The sequence below is a fragment of the Sciurus vulgaris genome (assembly GCF_902686455.1).
Source record: "Sciurus vulgaris genome assembly, chromosome: 12".
In the NCBI taxonomy this organism is placed as follows: domain Eukaryota; kingdom Metazoa; phylum Chordata; class Mammalia; order Rodentia; family Sciuridae; genus Sciurus; species Sciurus vulgaris.
Window position 1 is genome coordinate 34,778,510 of NC_136473.1, and position 24,901 is coordinate 34,803,410.

Below are 24,901 nucleotides of genomic sequence, written 5' to 3' on the forward strand. Positions count from 1 at the left end.
CATATATAATTCCCTTCCAGTCAGTGTACATTATACTCTTAACAGAATGAAACTCAAGGTGTAGGTTTTCCATGAACTTTTACCAATTCAGTAGGATTTTGTGCTTTCATTTTTATTTCTAATCCTTGTTTTTGAAAAAGTTATTTTTGTGTTGTAGATTATTGTGTGCATTAGGAATTTAGTGGACTTTTAGGAGGACATCCTATTTTATTTGCCATAAGGTTTAAACAGAAACAGAATTTCAGTTGGAAAAGATAGTAGTCCCATTTTACATGATACCTACTAATATTTGGTGGTGATACTGTTCTTTAAAACCTGTATTTTTGAGAATACTTGGACAGGTTAATTAAATGGGCTGACTGGAAGGAAATATTGAGATTTATCTCTGTTCTACTAAATAATTGGTCTATCTGGTCTTTCTTTTGAAAGATTTTGAGGAATTAATTTGTTTTGCCTGGTTTAAAGGGAATACCTGTTTCTAGCAATCATATGTTAATATTTTATTAGCAGTTAAAAGTGACAGTAAAAGTGAAATGGAATGCAAATAGTCTTAACTTTTCCCATCTGCAGGAAAAGCAGCTAGATGAATTACTTTATTTGGAGGAAAGGAAAAGATCTGGATAAGTACAGAGCATTTTAAAGTTGGAAGGTTCTTGATGTAGTTTCTGACTCAAAAGCCTTACATACACTCGAGATCGGAAATAGTAGAATCTGCTTTTCTAGGTCTGTTTAAATATGCACCTTGTATTTTGTTTTCTTCCAGCTTTGTAAAATACAGTTTAATACATAGAAACTATAAATGGATAAGGGCTTTCTTTGTGCAAGTAAGTATTAGGAGGGTTCTAGATGGCTTAAATATAAAACAAATGAGTAAATAAAGCAGTTTTCATGTCCATTCAAAAATTTGAATGAAAACAGCATTCTCTCATTTTGTGCTGACATGTAATTATGGTTATAAGAAGTAATTACTACATTCTGTTTATCAGTAGATGGAAATAATTTTTAATTGTAAATAAAATGAAAATAATTTGTTTTCTGTCTGTAGGAGTTAGACACATGATTTTTTTCCCCTGAATTATTTCACTTTGGTTTATACAACATGAGTTAATATTCAATTGTAGGGTCACTATCATGATTTTTACCTTTTCAGTTAGTAAAAATTAATCATATGTGATTACATTGAATTTTTCAGCCGTAATAGGAAAGGTAGAAGGTCTTTGTTTAGATTAGGGATCACAAACCAAACTGGGAAACTAAATAGCAATTAACACTTGGCTTTAGTATTTAGAAGACAGTGGAGAGTGGTAGAAATGATGACCATAGGATGAAGTATGTTAGTTGCTGCTCTGCTCCAGGCCTTTCTTTGTTGCTGTGCGGATGTAATACTAGTTTTAGAACTCCATTTCTTTTAAGAAACCATAATCCAAATTGTTAGGCAAAATCTGTGAATGTGGGCAAGTTGGTAATCACCAATGGCAGTTAATGCTGCGATTCTAAAAAGGGGTCAGTAAGAACTAGTTTGTAACTGCTAATTTAGATCATTTGGAGAAAACTTAACTACAAAACAAGATTCCTGTTAACAGTTTTCAGGGCTGGGGAATGTAGCTCAGTGGTAAAGTAAGACTTGCTTAGGATGCATGAGGTACTGGGTTCAATCCCTAGCACCAAAAAAATTAAGTGAAAAATAAAAACAGTTTAAGATAGCAAGCCAGGCATGGTTATGCCTTCCTGTGATCCCATGGTTCTGGAGGCTGAAGCAGGAGGATCACAACTTCAAAGCCAACCTCAGGAACTTAGCAAGACCCTGTCTCAAAATAAAAAATAAAAAGGACTAGGGATGTGACTCAGTGGTTAAGCACCCTTAGGTTCAATCCCTAGTACCCCCCAAAAAGATGAAATAGCAAAATGATCATAAAGTTTTGTTTGTTTTTGTTGTTGTTGTTTTATTTTTTTAATGCCTGTGATTAAACCCAGGACTTTATGCATGTTAAGCGAGCCTTCTACCACTGAGCTACACCCCCAGCCCCATTCATAAACTTTTGTATGATATTTAAAGAGTTCTTTTAAAAAACTCTTCATGGGGGCTGGGGTTGTGCTCAGTGTGGGGGACCAAGTTTGAGCCTCAGTCCCACACACACACACACACAAAAGTAAATAAAATAAAGATTGTGTTCATCTACAACTAACAATTATATAAAAAGAACCTTCATGTATATGCCTTTTCGCTTCCAGTGTATATGTATAATCTTGGGTAGTATTTCTATTTTCACAATTTGTTTTAAAATGGAGTTAAATTTTGTAGAAGTACTAAAGGATAGTAGCTTTTGTTTGGATTTTTTTCTTTTGTCCATTCGTATATAGTAAGTAGGTTCCTTGAAGTCTTATTTTTCCCCCATTAAAAAATTTTAATTAATTTTTATTCTAATTAGTTGTACGTGACAGTAGAATGTAGTTATACATTTTGATAGATCATGGAGTGTAGTTTCTCATTTTTCTGATTGTATAATCACATTGGTCATGCAGTCTCATATGAACAAGGTAATACTGTCTGTTTCACCCTACTATCCTTCCTACCCCCATACCTCTTCCCCTCCCTTCGCTCACCTCTACTCTGTTCTTCCCTCCCCTCCCCACCCTTATGGTGAATTAACTTTACATATCAGAGAAAACATTCGGCCTTGGTTTTTTGGGTTTGGCCTAGCATTTACCAGCAAATGCCATAATTTCATTCTTCCTTAAAACTGAGTATTATTCCATTGTATGTATGTATATGTGTATATATGTACATATCACATTTTCTTTTTCTATTAATCTGTTGAAGGGCACCTGGGTTGGTTCCATAGTTTAGCTATTGTGAATTGAGTTGCTGTAAACATTGATGTGCATAATGTACATGTTTATGGAGATACAGTGTAATATTTTGTATGTTGTGCAGTGTATAATGATTACATCAGGGTGGTTGTGTAGCCTTCATTCGCCTTAAATATTTATCATTTCCTTGTGTTGGGAACATTCAAAATCCTCTCTTATTGCTTGTTGAAATGTACACTTGCATATTTCATTTTGCTATAAAAATATATGATTTATTATTGTCAACCTTAGCATACTGTTATGGAACCTTAGAATTATTTCTGCTATGGAACTGAACCCCTGTACCTGTTAACCATTCCCTATCATCTCCTTTGCCTCCCAGCCTCTAATAACCACTGTTCTCTCTAATGAAATCAGCTTTTTAAGCTTTCACATAAGTGAGATTATGCAATATTTGTCTTTCATTTGAATTATTTTTTTGTAGCAGCCATCTTTGTGTGTTCCCTTCTAGATTGTTGGTTATTATGTGAGGATTCTTGGTATGTTGAAGGTGTTTTTGTTTTGAACAGGGTTGACATATATTAGTAAGTGTTGAATGAGAGAATAACTTAAGGACTGTTTTGAATAGTTAAAAGTTCTTACTTGATCAGAGTGGTGCCTTGTTTGACATTTCAGTAAGGGGAGAGAGAGAGAGAGAGACAGACAGACAGACACCCTTGAGAAATCCTACTGGATTTGTAGAATGCATGAAACACTTGAAGAATACGGATGCCCACCTATTTAAGTATATCATGTTCTTCCTACTTTATAGTGGAGACTATGCAGGAGCTAAGGAAAAAGTAGCTACCATCTCTGCCTGTAGGGGTTCTTATGGCTAGAAGAGGAGAAAGACACACATAAATATAGGGTGTGGGAGATGCTTCAGATGAAAAGGTTTGTCAAGGTTGAAGGAAAACATGAAGACTGTTATTTGAAAATGTTGATGAATAAACAGTTCAAAAGTAAAAAAAAAAAAAGAAAGAGAAAAAGGAAGTATCACCTGTGACACTACTGAAATCTAGAGAATCATCAAATTATTTTGAAAATTTATACTACAAGACAAATAATGAAATTGAAACAGCCATCAAAAACCTTCCAACAAAGAAAAGCGCAGAACCAGATGGATTCTCAACCAAGTTCTACCAGACCTTTAAGGAAGAACTAATACCAATTCTCCTTAAATTATTCCATGAAATAGAAAAGGAGGGAACTCTGCCAAACTTATTCTATGAAGCCAATATCATCCTGATACCAAAACCCGACAGACACATCAAGGAAAGAAAACTTTAGAACAATATTCTTAATGAACATAGATGCAAATTTTTTTTTTTAACTTTTAGTTATAGATGGACACAATATCTTTATTTTATTTATTTATTTTCATTTGGTGCTGAGGATTAAACCCAGTGCCTCACACATGCTATGCAGGTGCTCTACTGCTGAGATACAACCCAAGATGCAAAAATTCTTATTAAATATTGACATCACATACAAAAATACACTAAAAAGATAGTGTACCATGATCAAGTGGGTTTTATCCCACGAATGCAAGGTTGTTTCAACATATGGAATTCAATACATGCAATTTAACATGTAAATAGACTTAAAGACAAAAATAACATGATTATCTCAGTAGATACAGAAAAAACATTTGACAAAATACAGCATCCATTCATGTTTAAAACACTAGAAAAACTAGGGTTAGAAGGAACTTATTTCCATATTGTATACGTATATGTATATGACAAACTCAAGGCCAACATTATTCTGAATGGAGAAAAACTGAAAGCATTTTTTTCTAAAATCAGGAACAAGACAAGGATATCCACTTTTACCACTCCTATTCAACTTATTCCTTGAAACCACCAGTCAGAGCATTTAGACAAGAAAATGAAATTAAAGGGATATGAATACAAATAGAAGAGCTCAAATATTCTGTTTACTGATGACACGACCCTAAATTTAGAAGACCCAAAAACTCCACCAGAAGACTTCTAGAGCTCACAAATTAATTCAGCCAAGTTGCTGGATATAAAATCAATACCCATAAATCAATTGCATTCCTATACTTCAATGATGAATCTGCCGTAAATTAGGTTAGGGAAACTATCCCATTTGCAATAGCCTCAAAAAAACAAAAACCAAACAAACAAAAAAAACAAAAAACAAAGCAAACCCCAAAACAATAAAAACTTGGGAATCAATCTAACAAAAGATGTGAAGGATCTCTACAAACTATGGAATACTAAGAAAGAAATTGAAGAAGACACAAGAAAATGGAAAGACCTCCCATCTTCTTGATAGGCAGAATTAATATTGTCAAAATACCATATGACTGAAAGTGCTATACAGACTCAATGCAATTTCCATCAAAATTCCACTGACATTCTTCACAGAAATCAAAAAAGCACTCAAAAAGTCATTTAGAAAAATAAGAGGACCAGAATAGCCAAAGTAGTCCTTATTGGGAAAAGTGAAACGGGGCATCACAATACTAATCCTCAGATTATACTTCAGAGCTATAATAACAGAAACAGAATGGTACTGGCATCAAATCAGGCATGAAGACCAATGGAGTAGAATAGAAGACAGAGAGACAAACCCACAGAAATATAGTTATCTGATACCTGAAAAAGGTACCAAAAATATATGTTGAAGAAATGATAATCTTTTAAACAAATGGTGCTGAGAAAACTCAAAATGAATCAAAGACCTAGGAATTTTTCCAGAAACTATGTACCTACTAGAAGAAAATATAGGCCCAACACTTGTAAGATGTAGGTTCAAATTAACTTCCTTAACAAGGCTTCTAGAAAATAGGAAATAAAATAAAATATAATAAACCAATAAATGGCATGTCATCAAATTTAAAAGCTTCTTCACAACCAAGGAAACAATCAATAGTATGGAGAGCCTACAGAATGGAACTAAATCTTTGCCACCTATATAGCTCAGGGTGTTAATTTCCAGATATATCAAGAAGTCAAAAAGCTTAACACACACACACACACACACACACACACACACACACACACACACACACACACTGGGCAAAGGAACTAAACAGACACTTCTCAAAAGAAGAAATATGAGCAGTCAAGAAATATATGGAAAGATATTTAACATCTCTAGCAATTAGAGAAATGCAAATCAAAATACACTGAGATTTCATCTCACTCCTGTCTTAATGGATTATCAAAAATTATCAGGAATAAAAGTAACAATAAATGTTGGTAAGGGTGTGGGAAAGAGGGTAAATTCATGTCTTATTGGTGGGACTGAAAATTGGTGCAATCCCCCTGGAAAGCAGTATGGAGAGTCCTCAAAAAAACTAGAAAAGGAACCATTATATGATTCAGTTATTGTACTCCTCAGTAAATACCCAAGGGATTTGAAATCAACATTCTACAGAGATGCAGCCATATCGATGTTTATAGCAGCACAATTCACAATAGTCAAACTAGGAACCAACCTAGGTGTCCTTCAACAGATGAATGGATAAGAAAAATGTGGCATATGTACACAATGGCAGTATTAGCCATAAAGAAGAATGATTTGATGACCTTTGTTGCTAAATGAATGGAACTGGAGAGTATCATGCTAAGTGAAATAAGCCAGTCTCAAAAAGTCAAAGTTCTAATGTTTTCTCTGTTATGCAGAAGCTAATCCAAAATAATGGGTGGGTTGGGGAGTTAAAAAAAAAGAAAAAGAAAAAGGAAAGAGGAAGAGGAGTACAGGGACTGAATTGCAATAAATTATATTCCATGCTTTTATAATTATGTCCAAATTGATCCAGTTGTCATGTATAACTAAAAAGAACCAATAAAGAACAAAAAATAAATGTGTTCAGGAATGAAGTTAATACAGAACATCAATGGAGTGACCACTGCCATGGAGAGGTTGAAATTGATGACCATTAATGTTTCTTCCAACTAGAGGAGTCAGTGATTTTTTTTTTTTAACTTGGAAAAATAAGAGCAGCAGCTATGGTCTGTGTGATTCATTCCTTTTATTTTTATATATGTAAAACTCTTTTTCAGCCAGAGATTACCTTTTATTAGTTTCATTTTCATGGATGATTATTAAGGTTTTTTTTTTTTTCCCTAAAGGATTTTATTTCTGAAATTTGTATTTTTTCCCTCGAACATTATTTTGTTTCATGATTTTTTTTAGGAAACGTACCAAAGCCAGGTGTAGTAGCAAGTATCAGAAGCCCCAGCTTCTTAGGAGGCTGAGGTAGGGATGTCCTTGAACTTAGGAGTTGAGACCAGCCTAAGTAACACAGTGACCCTGTCTCCACAAAACAATCAAACAAAAGTCCATGAAAATTCCATAGTCTTTGTCATATATGTTCTATGATATTCTTTGACCAATTATTTTGTGTATGTCTGTGTGTGCGTGCTTGTGTGTGTTTTGGTGTTGGGAATCAAATCCAGAGCCTTGCACATGCTGAGTGTAAATTCTACCACTGAGCTGTCCCCAATTTTATTAGATTTATTACATTTCTCTATTGTTGCCATTTTCAGCACTTGGTTAATTTGACTTCATTTGTTCCTTCCTTCCTTTCTTTTTTATCTTCCCCAGGGAAATATCTCTTGATGGAAGCCTAAATTGAATTTTATATAAATTTTAATAGATTGTAGTGACTATAATCAGAGCTCTGTATAAGAAAGTCACTTTTTTTATGCTTTCTTTCAGTGTGATGTATTTGCAGTAACTGAGGTAGGGCTCATGTTTTTACCACTCTTAGACACATCAACTGTGTGTCTCCATTTACCACAGTCAATGTCTCAACATACTTACAAAGACATGTTTTGAGCACTAATGAGGACTCAGACAGGAAGGGCTCTTATGCAGGGTATATACATCAGAAGTGTGCATGGGTTCAGTGGGCATGGATTGCTGGAGGGAGGCAGAGTTTTAATCTCCTTTGTGCCTGAATCTCATGAGTATGGTCATCCTGCCCATGGTGTATGGACAGGGTATTGTTCTCCTATGTCCTGTCATTTGTTTTCCTATGATTTGTCCAGCTATTGAACCATTTGTCTTTTTCCTCAAGACAACCCTAAATATTTATCCTTGTCTTCCTTTTGCTATAAAAATTACAGTATTTTAGATCTAAAACTGGGCATGTTCATTTCTACATGATTATAATTACCCCCCTTTTTTTCTAATCTGTGTTTGTTTTCTTATTTAGCTAGCATGGGCCATAAATATGAGAGATATGTAATATGATATCTTTGTATTCACCAATGTGATAAACAGTTATTACCAATGACTAATTATAGATTTGCTTGTCAATCTCATCTCCCATTTTTCAATTGTCAGATAGTACAGGGTTTCATAGGAAGTACAGATTATAGAAAGGTTTCAAATGGTGAAACATTTGTTCCAATTCTCATTTTGTATAAATTAAGAGTGGCCTGGAAGAAACAGAAGCATGTTGACACTTCTCAAAACACAGCAATGATCTTGTTCATCTCTTAATCATTTTAAAATACACAAAAGGAAAACATCAATGATATTTGTAGGCTATTACCACATAAAATTAAAATAGATAATTACAAGTGAATGCTAGGGCTGGAATTGGCTTGTGGTGTAGCACTTGCCTAGTATGTTCAAGGCCCTGGGTTTGATCCCCAGCACCGAAAAAGGAAAGAAAAATGCTAGCCCTCGGGTTTATGCCCTTGAATTGAAGGAAAAGAAGTGGAAAAGAAGTTTAGGACATAGGACACAGCATAAAATTTACCCTTAGCCACTCCCTCTCTTGTATAAACTTAGTCATACTACTCAAATATTTGAGTCTTGATTTCTTTACAGGTAAAATTAGAGGTCTGAGCTAAATGATCCCTTTAAGATTTATTGGGGCTCTAACACACTGAAGATCAAAAGAAGTGGAGGGGTCAGGGATGTAACCCAGAGGTGGAGTGTTTGCCTAGTATGCACAAACCTCTTCGATCTCCAGCATTGGAAAAACAAACAAGCAAAAAATATAGTAGTGTAATGTCACTGAGTTCTTTTACCTATGTATTTATTTATTTAGCAGCATTAGACACTGAACCCACAACCCTGTATATGCTAGGCAAGCACTCTATTGCTGAGCTAGACTTTCTTTTTTATTGTTTTATTTCACTTTATTTTATATTTATTTTTTCTTTTTTTATAGTTTTGAGACAGAGTCTCACTAAGTTGCCAGGCTGGTCTCAAACTTATGATCCTCTTGACTCAGTTTCCTGAGTAGCTGGGAATATATGCATAAGCCATCCCCACCCCAGGTTATCAATGAGTAATTTGATCCTAATACAAAAAATTATTCATGTGGGGAATCAATGGAAACAGAAAAGTTATATGCATTATTAAGACTAATAAACAAAACTCCTCTGTGTCTCCACAGGAAGGTTTCTGTATTGAAAGTTTCTGTTGCTATTTGGATACTATTTTATCTCAGGTAAACAGGGACAGAGCTGAAGACTGTCTCTGCTCTATGTAGCCACCAGTTAGAAGCCTGTGCTGTTTCTCTTGTACAGACCTGGGTGTACCTCCTGGATCTGCTTGCTGTGTTGTTATTGAATCCTTCTGGTTCCTGCTCCCAGCCAGCCAGTTTATACAGATAAGAAGTAAGGTTTGGTTTAGAAACCAGTTCATTCTCCAGTTTAGATTCAGTGCATCCTGTTTATTTGGAGATTGTGTCTCCATTAAATCCTCAATCATCAATTTCTTGGAAAGAAACAGAAGTTTGTGTGTCTCTCCATTCTTCTCCACTGGTCAAATTATATTTCCTGGGATTTGCTTTACTGCACATTTATGTGATACTTGGAATGTATACTAAAAAGGGAGGTGTTCCAAGTACAGAATAGAGGAGAGGTAGATAAAGAAGTGCAGTTCTGAGCATGCAACAAGGAATTACATCTAGAACACAGGGAAAGAACTTGCTTTTGTCCACTGCTGGGTTCATTTGCACAGTGAAGAAGAAGAAAAGAGGATGGGTTACAGGTGCTTTCACATACTTGCAGTTTGTCTTAGATTCTTCCATTTTTCTCAAATTATTTGAGAAGATCATTTCATCTTTGGAAAGAGTGGTTGGCCAGGAGGTGAATGTATGAAATTGTATTGGAGGGTAGAAGCTTAGATGAGAATGTAGAAATGTATTGTTGCTGAAAACTTGGTCCTTATCCAATCCAATAACAAGGACACAGTTTTAAGAAAAAGGAAGAAGAAGGTTTATTGCTTTGCTAGCAAAGGAGAAACACAGGGGACCCCTGTCCCAAAGGCTGTGATTCTGCCCATCTGTAGGAACCAGGGGACTTTTTAAAGAGATGATTCAAAGGTTGCACTCCATATGTTCTCTGTTGGAGTTGTAATTCACTTGTTAATTTGGGAGTTAGTCATTTCTGAGATCTTACAGTATCATCCCCAAAGTCTGGATTACTTTGTTCCTATGGTGGGTGTGTACTTAGGGATAGATAACTAGGACTGGGACAAAAGATCATCCTGTTTACCCTGAGATTAAGGAAGGGGAGAGATTAGGGAGGAGCAGGGAGAGAGGTAAAGAAAGAAACATCCATTTTGAAAACAAGTTCCAGTGGCAGAATAGCAAGGATTATGTATTCAAAGCATAAAGTGGACCACTGTTACAATATTGTACTTAATTGTGTTTTTTTTTGTTTGGTTTTTGAATGGAGGGGTGTTAGGCAAAAATAAAAAATGCAAAAATGCATCACCAGATGTTAGGGGCAGTTGTGGCTCCCTGATAGCTCCCAGAAAAACGCTCCGCAGACACGAGATCTCACACAAGGGACTTTATTTATGCGGTCCGCTCAGGGAAAAAAGAAGGGGCGAAAGAGCAAGATGGCGGCAGCATAAGCTGAAAATTCTGTAACGTAAGAGGCGGGCAGAGCGTAGATTGACAGGTGGTTGGGAAGAGGGAAATTCCTGTAACGGGCTTTATACCTTATATTCCCCCATTTCTTTCTTTATAAAAAATAAAAAAATCTTGCTCTCCAGTTCTTTTTGAAGCCTTCTCTCTCCTTCCTGCCTAGGTGACTGGGGTTGGTTTTGCAGGTGAAATGTAAAAAGTTCATTCTCCTTCCAGGCTTCCAAAGGCAGATGATTTTTATGGACTTCATTTTCTCGATCTGACTGATCCCCTATTTCTACACTGCCTGTTCCCAATTCTGACTTCATTTACCCCTCTAATACTAGGAACTCCTTCACTGCTGTAGGGAAAAGGGGTGATTACCAATCTGGCTTCTTCGAGCTGGAAGTAGGCAGCGTGGGGCAAGCAGTTTGGAGGTTCCTTTTTAGAAATCGTGTCAATTGAGGGGTTCATGGTAGAGTCCGGTTGGGGGAGAGCAGGCTGTAAAGGCATCTGGGGATGGGTGCTTCAATGAGAGAAGAACAAAAAGACATGAGTACTGAAATGAGATTGATACAATATAAATGTTGCCGGATCTGGAACATGCTAATGCATATTATAAAGATGACAGAAGTCAATAATTCCTCACCAGGGTGTGGAAAAACTGAGAAGTTGTTCCCATAACAAGGCCTAGCAAAGACTGGAGAGGACAGGCCTTTATTTGGGAGCTTTACTAGCAAACATAGATTAAGCCTACCTGTGTCTGTAGGCCTTAAACTGACTAAAAACTTCTGACTCTGGCAGTTTCTCTTGATAGTTATTATTATTTTTAAAGGCCCAAGAATGGTTGTATTTTGGTTTTAACCACTTTGCTAGGTGTTTAAGATCAAGCTGGTCAAAGTGACCTGTTCCTGTCAAAGAGTCAGCTGAGTTTCCACAGGGGTCACTCATAGAGAACTTAAGAGCAGCTTCTTAGCTCCATTAGTGCCATTTGGTTAGGCAGGGTCTTCTCGATGAGGTGGCTTTCCTTGAAAGCGCCAGGGATGTCTCCCTTTTTCCATGACCCTCCTCTGTAGCAGATGCACTGAGTGGCTTTTCCTCATCAGTCTCCTTGGTCAGGAGGTTGTGTGACCCAGAGTTGCAAAGCTCTTTGGAGGAGTCCTCTTGTTCCCTGGGTTCAGGCTGACTTTGAGGGCAAGACCCAAATATGGACTTTTCTTGACCTCTGTATTTAATCTCTATTTAAGTTTGATCTTAACCATCAAGCAAGTCAGTCTCATCAGTCATAAAGTAAGAGTACTGGGCTTTAGCTTTAATGTCTATAACTTTTACAGTTATTTACCCCCTTTTATCTAATTGGGGTTTACATTATCTGTTCTATAGGTGATGGCTTACTATTCCAAGTTAATTTATGATGTTCGCTCTTGAAGCAGTACTTCTGCAAAATATTGATCAGGCAACAATTCGAGTTTACAAGGAAAATACAAAATGGAATCATCAACAGTAAAACATTCAGTTTGTGTACTAGCTATCTTGAATTTTGGCTGAGTTCCTGTTTGAGATCACAGTACTACAAACAGCAGACTTTTGAACACAACTTTAAATGAGTTAAAGTCAGGCTTACTTTGGAGCCATTGTAATGTGTAGCAGGGTGGTGAGGCAGAGCCTTATCTCAGGTAATGTGGGGCTTTTCAGTGAGGGGCAAAGGAGTATATAAACACAGATTTTGAAGATTAAGCTGAGATCAGATGGAGCTCTGTTCTCTGATGGAAATGCGGATCTAAAGAGTTATGTCAGCAATCTTTATATGTGTGCAATGTTAGGTTCCAAACTTACTGTAAGGTGGGCAGGAACCAGAGAAGGGAGCTGATGAAACACTGGTTATCTAGCATAAGAATTCCTTCCTGCCCAAGAGCTGTGTGCCTGAGATTAATGTACTGCCACAGTAGTTAGGCATCTTGTGCCCTTGCACAGGAGCACTCCCAGGCACCAGGAGGCATGCCACAGCCATGAGATCATCAGAGATCCCAATTTCAGTCACTATTGTTCCGTTTTTGCTACTGCACATTACATTCTTTCTTGAATGTCATTCATATACCCTATTGATGACAGGTTCTATAATAGAACATTAAGTGATAGGTTTACCATTACAGACAAGTTTAATTTGGAGAATAGCAGCTTGATAACTTTTCTGCTTTAAAGGCTCGTATACCTGGAAAATATGAACACATTTAATATACAAAGAATAATGTTTTTAAGTATGTTACTCCATGGAATAGCTTTATAAAGTAATCAGATGTCTCTAACAAACACATTTGAGTAATCCCATACATGTTGCTTATTGTAGAAAAACCAAGATATCAGACAAATGTACCAACAGTATTTGCTGTCTCTTTCCTGTTGAAGAAAAGGCCTAGAAAAATTGATGTTAGACATTTTATAAACATTATTATTTTATTAGTTTGACCACTTAGAGACTTGTGAGTTAATTTTAAGGACATTCTACTTCTATTAGTTTACCCAATTTAAATTGAATATCATTAAATCATGTGAATTAAAAATATTTGGATCCATTTTTAAAATTTTAATTTTTATGCACGCTTATATTTAACATAAAAGCAAAGGCCTTGTAATATTTATCTCCATTGCAATGTAATGGATGTTCAAAAATAACTCTAGAGTTGGATAAAAAGAACTGATCAAAAATCATTAATCTAGGTATGTAGGATCAAAATTGTGAGCTAAAATACAGCATTTCCTAGAGGAAAAATGATAATGGTTATTAAGTAAAGCATGAGAAAATGTGAAGGAGGGAAAAGTTGAAAGGGAGAAAAGTATTCTGAGTTGTAGCCCAGGAGAAATTTAAAATGGACACTTTTTTTCCTTGGGTTTGAAACTGGTCTCCTACTGTGCCTTTCTTCATTTACATTTCAATGTAACCCTTGACTAAGATCCGAATCTGGAATCTGAAAGGGGCTAATATGTTCTAGCAGAAACTTGATGTTTGGGTCCTTTTAATTCCTTGAGCCTGCGGGGAGAGCTAAGAAGGAAGAAGGAAAAGATTTAAAAATAAGTAATCAACCAAGAGAACGTGTTTAGGTTTTTCTCCCTCCGCGCCAGCCATCTCCCGTAAAGGAGCTAGAATGTGTGTACGAGATCACGTGGTGGGGGGACTTGGTGGGCTGAATGGAGGAGTGGAAGGAGAAACAGAATGAGGCAAAGGAGAGGAATGAACAGGAGCTTCTGCAGTAGGAGGCCTGTAAGGAGATGACTCATCAGCTGGATTAAACTCAGAAGAGAAAAAAGGATTAAAAGGGGGAGAAGAAGCCAAGAGAACATGTTCAGGTTTTTGAGGAGAGCAGAGATTAGGTTTAGCATGAAAGAAAGGAAAAACACGAAGAGGTAAAAAGTCTCTTTCCATTCACCAGGTCGCCCACATATGTACTTAATTATAACTAGTATAATTAGGCATATAATTATACCTAGTATAAAGCTAGAATTTAGGGTGTCGTAAATAGACCATTCTGACTTACTATCTAAAGGACAGTTTAGCTCTAATTCAGGGAATAGGTGAAGGTGTTTGAGATGGTTTAAACATCTAAGGGTCGAGTTTGCTGGGCTGGAAGTCTCAGATCCCATGGTGAAGACTGAGACCCACCTAGCTAGTGATTAATGGTGTCCCAAAAACCACGTACCAGGCAACGACAAGGTTAGTACAGAGGCCTGGTCGTCACTAGTACCAGTGTCTAATCAGGCATTAGCCGAGAGAGTTTGAGGACCTGGCCAGGATTTCGAGCAAGACGAAGAAATATAAAAGAGCCTCAAACCCTGAGAAAGAATCTCAGCACCATAAAATCAGGAATCCACCCAGCAACTAGGACCAGCTATAGGGACCAAGGAGGTACCCCCACACCTCGGCAGTCTTGAGAGCACCGGATTTAATGGCTGCTTCTCAGATCAGCCGAGATGTGTTTAAGTGGTCAGGCCTGCCTAAGGGGAACTCACCAATTTTGGAGTCCAGTGTTGCATGCAGAAAGCTGGGCGTCCAGGTAAATGGAAGGTGAACCTGTATCTGCGGGCGCTGGGGCTATCAGATGGGAATCCGCTTGTTTAGTCAGCGGAAAAACCCATCCCGGGTTTCGGCACCAGATGTTAGGAAAAATAAAAAAATGCAAAAATGCATCACCAGATGTGGCTCGCCGATAGCTCCCAGAAAAAATGCTCCACAGACACGAGATCTCACACAAGGGACTTTATTTATGCAGTCCGCTCAGGGAGAAAAGAAGGGGCGAAAGAGCAAGATGGCACGTGGCTTCTCCCAGATATTGGAATCTTGCGGACTGGGAGGAACCAATAGCATGTTAGGACATAACGTGGGAGGCAGCAAGATGGTGGCAGCGTAAGCCGGAAATTCCTGTAACATAAGAGGCGGGCAGAGCGTGGATTGACAGGTGGTGGGAAGCTGGAAATTCCTGTAATGGAAGAGGCGGGCGGAGCGCAGATTGACAAGTGGTTGGGAGGCGGGAAATTCCTGTAACAGGAGAGGTGGGCAGCTTTATACCTTACAAGGGGTGTTTTACCACTGAGCTACATTGGCAGTTCTTTTTATTTTTAATTTTGAGACATGATCTTGCTAAGTTGCTTAGGGCCTCATTAATTTGCTGAGGCAGGTCTAGGACTTGCATTCCTCTTTCCTCAGTCTCTCCAGTCACTGGGGTTATAGGCATGCATCACCCTGTCCAGCATTAATTGAGGATTTAAAGTAAATATGTTATGGAAATTGTGCTCAGCAAGAGACCAAGCACCACTGGAAGGACTGGAGAACTCAGGTTTATTTACATATGGGAACCCAGATAAACTAGTTTTCTGAAGTTCTGGGCCCAGAGCTGAGATTATATGGGGATTTTATAAGAAATTTGACATAATTTCTTAACCGTTACAACATTGGTGAGTTTGAATTCTTGACCTGTGTGACCAAATCCATGCACAGAATTTAGAATAAGTAGTTCACAGGTGTAGAACAATGATAGTAAAACACTTGCTAGTGTTGTCTGGAAGTGGCCTTCCCCACAGATAGCAGTAACTCAAGATAAATTGAGTTCACCTCCCTAAGAGCTATATTTTTAAGAACTAAGCCTATGAGGTTATAGTTTAGATAGCAGTTAATTGGCCTAGCAATTAAGTGATCTAGCTACATTTTTACAGAATTTAGAAAATCACAAAGTATAAGAATGACTTTTCACAGGCATCTATTGCATCTCTGGCCTTGAAAGCCTGGCACAGGGGTCTTCATATTTCAATAAGAAGTATTCAGACTCCTGGAGACAGCTATTTACAACCAATTGGTAGCAACCTGACCACTTGGTTAATTAGTTTCCCTGTAGAAAGACTGACAGGGGAGGAAATTAACCCTTTCCCCAGGCATTGGTTCTTTAACATAATGTTCTTATAATTTCATTTTATAATCAGGTCTGGTTTCTCCATCAAATACAGGCAAGGCATGTGTCTTTTACAACATTTTGTTTCTCAGGGCAGGCAAAGAGAAGGTGGCTTGGTACACTGAAACAAATGGTGGTTTTACAAGGCAAGTGTGATGGAAATAACGAGTGAGGAAACTTACGTGTTTGCAGGATTTAATTATAGTAGAGTAGTGTGGAATTTAAGGAAATAAGTAAAGGCAGAACATGAGCAATGTGTCATGGGACAATAGTTGGGACAACTCCTTCAGAGTTAGCAGTGGTAGGGATGACTGGTTCAAGGTTCATGGGGAGGATGGAGCTCTCAAAGGAATTAAGAGCTTAAGAAGGTAGTGGTCAAGAATTAGAGGTTCCTTCCAGGCAATTGTGCATATATTGATTTGTTGATGGCATAATGTAATTGGTTATTCCCTCTTTGGCAGACACTCCTTGAGGTCCTGGGTAAAAGGTGGTAAACAAATAGTAAAGTCTGCTGAAATGGAACTTACCTTTCACTAGAAGACAGACCAGACTTACCTAAATTCAAGGGTTAAACTCTGAAGAAGAGTAAGGTGAATACTGGGAAAAGAGTGGCAGAATGCACTTTTAGAAAGGGTGATCAGGAAGTTCTCTCAGTGGAAGTGACAGTAGAGGAGAACCTGCATGAGAAGAGTGAGTGAGTCCTTCAGATAACCCTAGGGAAGAGCGTTCTGCCTACAATAGGGGAGTGAGCTCAGTGTGCCCAAGGAGGAGGGGAAAAGGCGAGTGGGCAAGGGAAAAAGGGACTGAGAAAAGGTGATAGGTGGGCAGGGGTTTGGAGAGGAGATAGCCTTTACTCTGAGGGCAGTGAGAAGCCACTGGAGGGTTTGCAGTGAGCTTTGAAATTAATCTGGAGGTGATAGAGTTCCTGATGATGAATAATTTGAGGGTGTGATATGGGAATGTTCATTATTCGGGAGTAGAGAAATTACTGACTGGAGGCAGGGAATCAAGGTTTCAGATGAAGCATCTGTCTGGTCACTGGTGTGTTTTCCATGTGGATGTCAAAACCACTGGTATTGAAGACAGATGGAGAGTAGGGCAGGGAGTTAGAAGTTGAAGTGTAGTATTTAATCATTGGTGTGGAAGGAAATTATAATAAGTTGGTGAATGGCAGGAAGATAGGGACAGCAGGTGTTAGCTAGTGGCAGGAGTTTTCAAAGGAGCTGAGAGTTTTGAAGGAGAATAAATAGAAAGTGCAGAAATTAAGAAATTTACCCTTCTACTTCCTGTCCCTTAAGTATGTGGGATTTGAAATAAATTGCTTTCATCTGAGAGGACTGCTGGACCCAGAAATCCTCAAGGGGAAGCTAGGTTACTGTTAATGCAAGACCGTGAAGTTTCTTTTTAAAAATGGATAGAGCAAGGTCAGTGTGTTTTTCCAGGGCATATTTGGCTGAGACATTTTGAGCTGTCGCAACAGGAGTTGGGTGGTTGTGCTGCTTGCTTCTAGTGGTAATGACTGGAGATGCTGCTACATGCACAAGACAGGACCACTTGACTACAGCACAGAGTTACTTGTTCAAGGTGTCAAGTGTCCTGGTGGGAAAACCCTTGATAAAGGAATTTAGGAGTATTTTCTCAACATAGCACTGTGGTTTCAGTAGTTCATATTTCCCTCCCATGTTCCATGACCATTTGATGTGCACATACACATTCACTCACACATATGCAAGATGCTATTGCCCTTATTATTTTTATCTCTTACCATGTCTAGTTTGTGGGAAAGAACTATGGTAGACTTAGGTCTGTTTTCATTCTGGGCTTGGTGGCACCCTCCTATAATCCCAATTACTTGGAACCTGAGGCAGGAGGATTGCAAGTTTGAGGTCAGCCTGGGTAATTTGAACCTGTCTCAAAATTAAAAAAAAAAAAAAAAAAAAAAAAAAACCTGGGGATTTAAGTGGTAGGGCACCCCTGGGTTCAATCTCTAGTATCAAAACAAAAACCCAAACAAAAAACCCAAACCAGAGAAGAATTTGGAAGAATGCAACAGCGACCTTATGTTTCTTTCAAATCCAAAAGTGTTTAATTTGGCCCTTTATGGAAATAATTTGATGATATAGATCAACTTTTCTTTCTAGTTCTTATTACTGGAATTAAGCTTTGGCTGCTTGACTCACAACCAGCCAATTAAGTTGAGAGACAAGGTGTTGAGGCAAGGAGATAGATTTTATTGGTAAAGCCAGCTTAAGGAGAAGAGGACTTCACTGTCACAAAGCCCTTCTGGTGGGGAGGGACGTCCAGGGGCACAAAGGACTTTTATGGGGAGGGAGAGGAGGTACAGTGAGGCTACAGGCTGGGTTAAGGCTTTATCAGGTAGGGCATGTCCACTGGGGACAGCTCCTGGATTTTCTTTTCAGATAGACTGTTGCTCTTCCCCAAGTTAATTTATATGCTTTGCATTAGTTGATGAAAAATAAATGTACTTTACCATAGAATTAAAGAAAAGAGGGGATAGTTCAGGTGTCACCAGATGTCTTGGGTTCTAAAGAATGCTCATTTAGCAGTTAATGTCCTGAACTATTTAGGTGAGGCCTCTTTTTAGAATTTAGAATATCAGGCAAAAGAAATTATTGAGGGGCAGGCAGAAGGACACAAGGTAAGGGGGAAATGGAGGACAAATCCTCTGTTACATTCTGATCTTGATGTCAATGAATCTGTGTCACAGTCAGAACATTGTATACATCCAGAATTTCTCCAAATATTTATAATTGCTTTTTACGTGCAAGTGACCAGATTTGCAGGATATATACTGGCTGTCAGTTTACAATTGAAGTAAGACACTATGTTACTGAAAACTTGGTTCTTGTCCTGGATGCCAGTCCAATAACGGACACCGTTTTGAGAAAAAATGTTTATTGCTTTGCTAGCAAAGGAGAAGCACATGGAACTCCTGTCCTGGAGGCTGTGATTCTGCCCATCAAGGGGATCAGGGGGCTTTTAAAGAGATGATTCAAAGGCTACATTCCATGTGTTCTGTCCAGAGTTATAATTTGGGAGACAGTCATTTCTTTGTTTTATTTATTTATTTTATTTTTTATTTTTTATTTTTGGTACTGGGAATTGAACCCAGGGGCACTTAACCACTGATTTTTTTATATTTTAATTTAGAGACAGGGTCTCAATAAATTCCTTAGGGCCCTGCTAAATTGCTGAGGCTGGTTTTGAAATCGCCTTCCGAGTCACTGGTATTGCAGATGTGTGCCACCGGGCCTGGTCATAGTCATTTCTGCTATCTTCTGTTGCCATCCCCCAAATCTGAATTACTTCATTCCTATGGTGGGGGTGTGCTCAAGGACAGAAAACTCTGGCTAGGATGGGGAGGAAAGGTAATCCATTTCTGTTTGAGATTGGGGGTGGGGTGGGAGATTAGGGCGGAGCCTGGAGAGATGAAGAGAAAGAAATGTCCATCACAGTGGCAGAGCAGCAAGGGCTATATTCAAAGCATGAAGCACTGTTACAAGTAGACATTTTAAAAATAAAAGGTTTCACAACCACTTTTTAGTTAAAATGGTTAATTACCTAAAGGAGCTTTTATTAAGGGTTACAAAAGGACACGGAAGAAGGTAATTGGAGGTTTTTCTGGATCAGTGATTTTTATCTAAATTTGAAATATAATACAATAATTAGAGATGAGAGGGAGGGCCACAATAGGGCAAGAACCGAGGAGGAGCAGTTGTGACTCTGGAAGGGACCCTGAGGTTTTGCATTTCCTTTGCTGTAGCTTTTGAATACAGACACAAGCTATATATATTTCTGAAGAATAGAGAGCCAGTAATGTCAAAAATAGATTAGGAATTGCATCCATGGTTCTCACATCTGGTTAAAAAAATCAACTGGAGACCAATAAAATACTGAAGCCCAGCCTTTCAACAATTCTGTTCTCCCCAGGTGATCTAAGGCACAGCTGTAACAATGGCCACCTCATACTGTGGTCCTCCAGTGATGCTTATTTTAAAATGGACATGTTTATTTTTCCTTTTCTCTCCCTCCTCCTCCCTAACCTGCGCGTGGGGATCAGGATTACCTTTTTTCCGCATCCTAGCCAAATTATCTGCCTATGAGCACACACCCTCCACAGGAACCAAGTAATTCAGACTTCTGGGATAAGGCCAGAAGATCTAAGAATTGGCTGTCTTCCAAATTAACAAGTGAATCACAATCCCCCACAAGGAACACCTGAAATAAATCTCTTCTTTAAAAACCCTGTGTTCTCCCTGATGAGCAGAATCACAGCATCTGGGACAGGGGTCTCCAGTGCTTCTCCTTTGCTAGCAAAGCAATAAAACTTATTTTTCCTTTTTTTCAAAATCGTCTCCTAATTATTGGATTGGCATTGAGAACCTTGGACTGGGGGACCCATGTTCTGTAGGGTCCTCAACCAGTGTCATCTTATTTTCTCTCTTTTTCTGTCTCTTTTCTGGACACAATAATAAAAAATCCCTTAACTCTAGACTCATTGTAGAATTATGCTTCTGAGGAGCACTCTAGAGCATTTTCCTTGGAAAACTCTTTCTTTTTCTATGAGTAGGTGTCTCTGCCTGTCTCCTTGTCTCCTCATTTCTCATCCTTCTCCATTCCCAGGTCTGAGATCATGAATGTCAGTCACTGACATTTCTAGGCCCAAATGGTGGCTCCTTGAGTTACTAACTGCTTGCTTAGAGAAACATCTTCAGGGTAAACAAAAAAGAAAGGAGGATTGCTAATTAAATCTAAAAGGAAGGGTGTTCATTTAGAGGGAGTATGTACAGCTGGTAACTTGGGCCATTCTCTTTTGAGGCAGGAGTTACTCGCTGTGGAGAAGAAAGCCCTGCCACCCTTTCCTATGTGGTATCTCAGGCCTCATACCGCAGTTGTGCTGCCTTTGAGAGGCTCCTTTCTGTGCATGTCAGCTATGGAAAACCGCTGCTTGCCGCAGGGGCTGCTCCAAGCAGCTCCCCTTACGGAAAACCATGGCTTCTTTGCCTGACTGCTCCAAGCGGCTCCGCTTACGGAAAACCACGGCTTCTTTGCCTGGCTTGCTCCAACTGGCTCCGCGCCGCTTCTCGCTCCTACAGCCCGACCAGCGGGACGAAAGACACGACGTACACTTCAAAGGTTCATGAAGCAGCTGCCTGTTTATTCAAATAACACCCTCAATATATAAGCAGTCTCATGCATAAGCAATTGTAACCAGATATGTCTATCCAATCCTGTTAAAGATCAAGCAATCACTCACTCGAGCATACATGTAAAGTATATCTGTCCACACGCTAGGCAGCTGAACTGATTATCATACAGCCATTTGTAAATGCTTTCTGCCTTTCTCCGAGCATAATCAGGACGTCGTTTGCTCTCTGCCAGTCGCCATCTTTAGATGCACGTGGCGTAACCCTGGGCCCCGGGTCTTGCCTGTCTCAGTCAGCAGTCTTGGAAACAGTGCTGCTTCCTGCTTGTGTCTACCTCCTCTTCCCTGGAGAGCTTCTAACCAGATCATCTACCAGTGTTCTTACCTAATGCCCTTGTTTTATCCACAGGGTGAACTCTGTTGGAGAAACTGTTCAGCCAGCAAGAGAACAGGCCTCCAGAAGCAGAGAAATTTTGCTTATGGATCATTGCCATGGGTCTTCTACTTCCTTTTAGTGACTGCTTCAGGGAACCATGTCATCAGAATGCCCAGTCAAGTTCTGCTCCATTTGATGTAAGTAGGAGAATTCATTCTGTTTGTGAGATGGATTGCAGTTGAAATAGTGACTGTGATGTGTGTCTGCCAGCTCACCCTATAATTTGTGACACAAGCCTTCCTCCCCTGGGCCACTCAGTAGTTCAGTTTGTCTGTTTCTATGCTTTTCTTTTTGACTAGAGCATTACGTACATTTGCCAAACCTCTTTTTTTTTTTTTTAAACAGATAGTTTTCTAGCCTGCTGTAATCAGCAGTGATTCTAAGATGACGTTTAAAATTTTTTTTTGTGAGGCTGGGGATCGAATCCAGGCACTAGGCAAGTGTTCTACCATTGAGCTACACCCACAGCCCATCAGGGAGATTTTAAAATGGCTATAAGTCAGTATTTCTGACTTTGCTGTTTATAGGCATTCTGTCAGAAACATCTCCATAGGACGAAGTAGTCCCAGTGGGCCACCTGTTTCCATCAGCCCTAGAATGCTGTTTCAGTGCATTCTCAACTCATTTATTTTCTAAATATTATCATAAAGCAGCATTTTCTGTTTTCTCCCCAGCTCACATTCACCAGGAATTAATACTGCTGAACAGTAATTTGAAAGGTATATCCATAAATCATAACAAACATCAGCACAGCTGGATTATCATTGTCAAGCCAGAGTACTCTGATCTTTCTTAGGTATGTGGTGCATGTGTGACATGGGTTATGATACATAAGATACCTGTGAATTTCTTATGAGAAAATGGAGTATGGTTGGTTCACTTGTGCAGAGCCCAAGATTTGAGTATTTGAGAGCAAGGTGTTCTCACCCACAAGGGTTATTATTTGTTCCATTGTTACCAACTACCGCCTCTTATCGACCTTCTTCAACATATATGCTGTGATTCAGGGAGTAAAGTAATGGGGACTTTTAAAGGACAGTGAAAATAAATATGGTAGTAAATAATAAAGGATTTACATTTGCCTGTTCTTCCTCTTCTTACTGACTACAACCTGTAATCTTCTATCTCCCTTCAGTATTAGCCAAATAAATGGCATAAAATATTCTGAGGTCTTCTTGGTTCTTCCCATCTAAAAGAAAAATCTCCAGATAATGCTACAACTTGTGGCTTCCTTCATAAGATTAATTTAGGACTGGGAATATAGCTCGGTTGTGTAGAGTGCTTGCCTTGCAAACATAAGGCCCTGGGTTCAATCCCCAGCACCTCAAAAAAAAAAAAAAAAAAAGATTAATTTAAATATTTCCTACTGCAGTTTGTTTGTTTTTAATGGTGGCTAGTCATTGCGAGGTAGATCTTTTTTTCCTGTTGGAAGAATTTTAATTTTTTCCTCCTCCTTTGAGAGATTTGTGTTATTGTAGAGACAGAATGGGAAGGACTATGGTGTCTTAAGTGTTGTAGGGCTGCGTTCTGGAAGCTATATCAATTCAGCAAGTTGGAATTATAATAAATATAGTACAGAGAAAGGCAAATGCTAGCTAGGTCTAGTACTTGCTTTCTGACTAAAACTATTCCTAAATTAACTACATTTTCTTCTGTTAAAGCTCAGAAGTAAATAGTCTCATCAACAATAAATGTGGGGTTATAGTAAATAGGATAACCCTCTTTTTCTCTCTTTAAATTTTTCTTATTACATGTTTGTTTTTGTGGTACTGGGGGTAAATCCAGGGCCTCCTGCATGCTAGGCAAGTGCTCTACCACTGTACTGTACCCTAAACTTTGTCTTTTTAAAAATCAACTATCCTATCCTGCCTACTTCTTAAATCTCACCCTATTCCATCCTTATCTTAGGGATTAATGATTTTTTTTTTTTTTTTTTTTTAGCTATGTTATTCTGGGGGACAGTTGGGTGTGGCGTAATGAGAGAAAAACACATAAATAACATCACTTATTATCCTAGGCAACAAACTCCTCAAAATGGAGTTTCTTTCCCCCAATTTGGTGTAATTTCATTTTTTCCTTACCATGTTCATTCATTGTCTCCCCCCCCACCACCAAATTGAACACAAACTAAGAAATTAGAGGAATTGTCAGAGCATTTTTTAATGCATTTAAATATCAGTTCAGCAACAGAACCATACATTTATTAAACACAGATTGTCTTTAAAACCCAGAGAAGTAATCATACAGGGGGCCAGAAGATGGAGGTATCAATGGAGGATGGAAGGAAGGTGCTTATTTCTAGGGAGAGAAGTTTGATAATTAGTCTCTCTGCTGAAAGTAACTTTTGGGGGCATTTCTAACGAACAATTCTGTTGTAGTCAGTTGCCCTTCAAGAAGGAGTGCCCCATAGGAATAAGTTCACAATTGGCACCTTTCCCATCCCCTAGCTTTGTAACTTTATTTCCTTTTCCAACAGTGACCTGCCCCTCTCCCTTTCATAATTAAAGAAGTTTTTTGTTGTTTGGTTTTTTTTTTTGTTTTTTTTTTTTTTTTTTTTTTTTTTTTTGGTACTGGGGATTGATCTCAGGAGCACTTTCGTCCCTAGCTCTTTTTTATTTTTTATTTTGAGACAGGTTCTCCTTAAATTGCCCAGGTTGGCCTCAAACTTGCCATGTTCTTATCTCAGCCTCCCAAATTGCTGGGATTGCAGGTATGCTCCCCCACACATGGCTAGTGAAAAAGAATTTTGATGTGGGGATATTACAGGTGCAGTTTGTGGACTGGCCTACTTCAGTTAAGCCTTTTGATTTTGGTCCCATGTTATCATATACATTTTGGATTATTGAATGCTATAGAAAATATGAATGAAATACCCATTGTTGCTGACATTTTAACTTAAGTTTTTAAGAACTTTAAAAGACACAAATAGGTTTGTGTAATCATGTTAATTTATTTACAAATGTTTATTAAATATATTCTATGTGACAGGTATAACAAAAATCATTATAAAATAATATAACAAAGATGGGAGACCTTAAAAAAAAAAAGAAAGCAAAGAAGCAACAAAAGAAAAGAGCCCAGTGTGGTAACCAACCCCTCAGTCTCTCATACTGGGAAAGCTGAGGCAGTAGGATCATAAATTTGGGGTCAGCCTG

At 38.4% G+C, this 24,901-nt stretch overlaps 1 protein-coding gene across 6 annotated transcripts in view; it reads left to right on the plus strand.

Annotated features, from left to right (window-relative positions):
• LOC306642428 (uncharacterized protein) overlaps window positions 1-24,901 on the plus strand; it is a 58,941-nt gene that overhangs the window by 7,171 nt on the left and 26,869 nt on the right. For 4 of the 6 annotated variants that reach the window (XM_079108207.1, XM_079108206.1, XM_079108205.1 and 1 more), the window contains exon 2: window positions 21,720-21,883. In XM_079108207.1, the coding sequence (XP_078964333.1) occupies window positions 21,720-21,883 (164 nt within the window). Of the gene's footprint in view, window positions 1-21,719; window positions 21,884-22,420; window positions 22,543-22,881; window positions 23,013-24,901 lie in introns of those variants that run through there. The other 2 variants (XM_079108209.1, XM_079108208.1) reach the window with 2 other exon arrangements.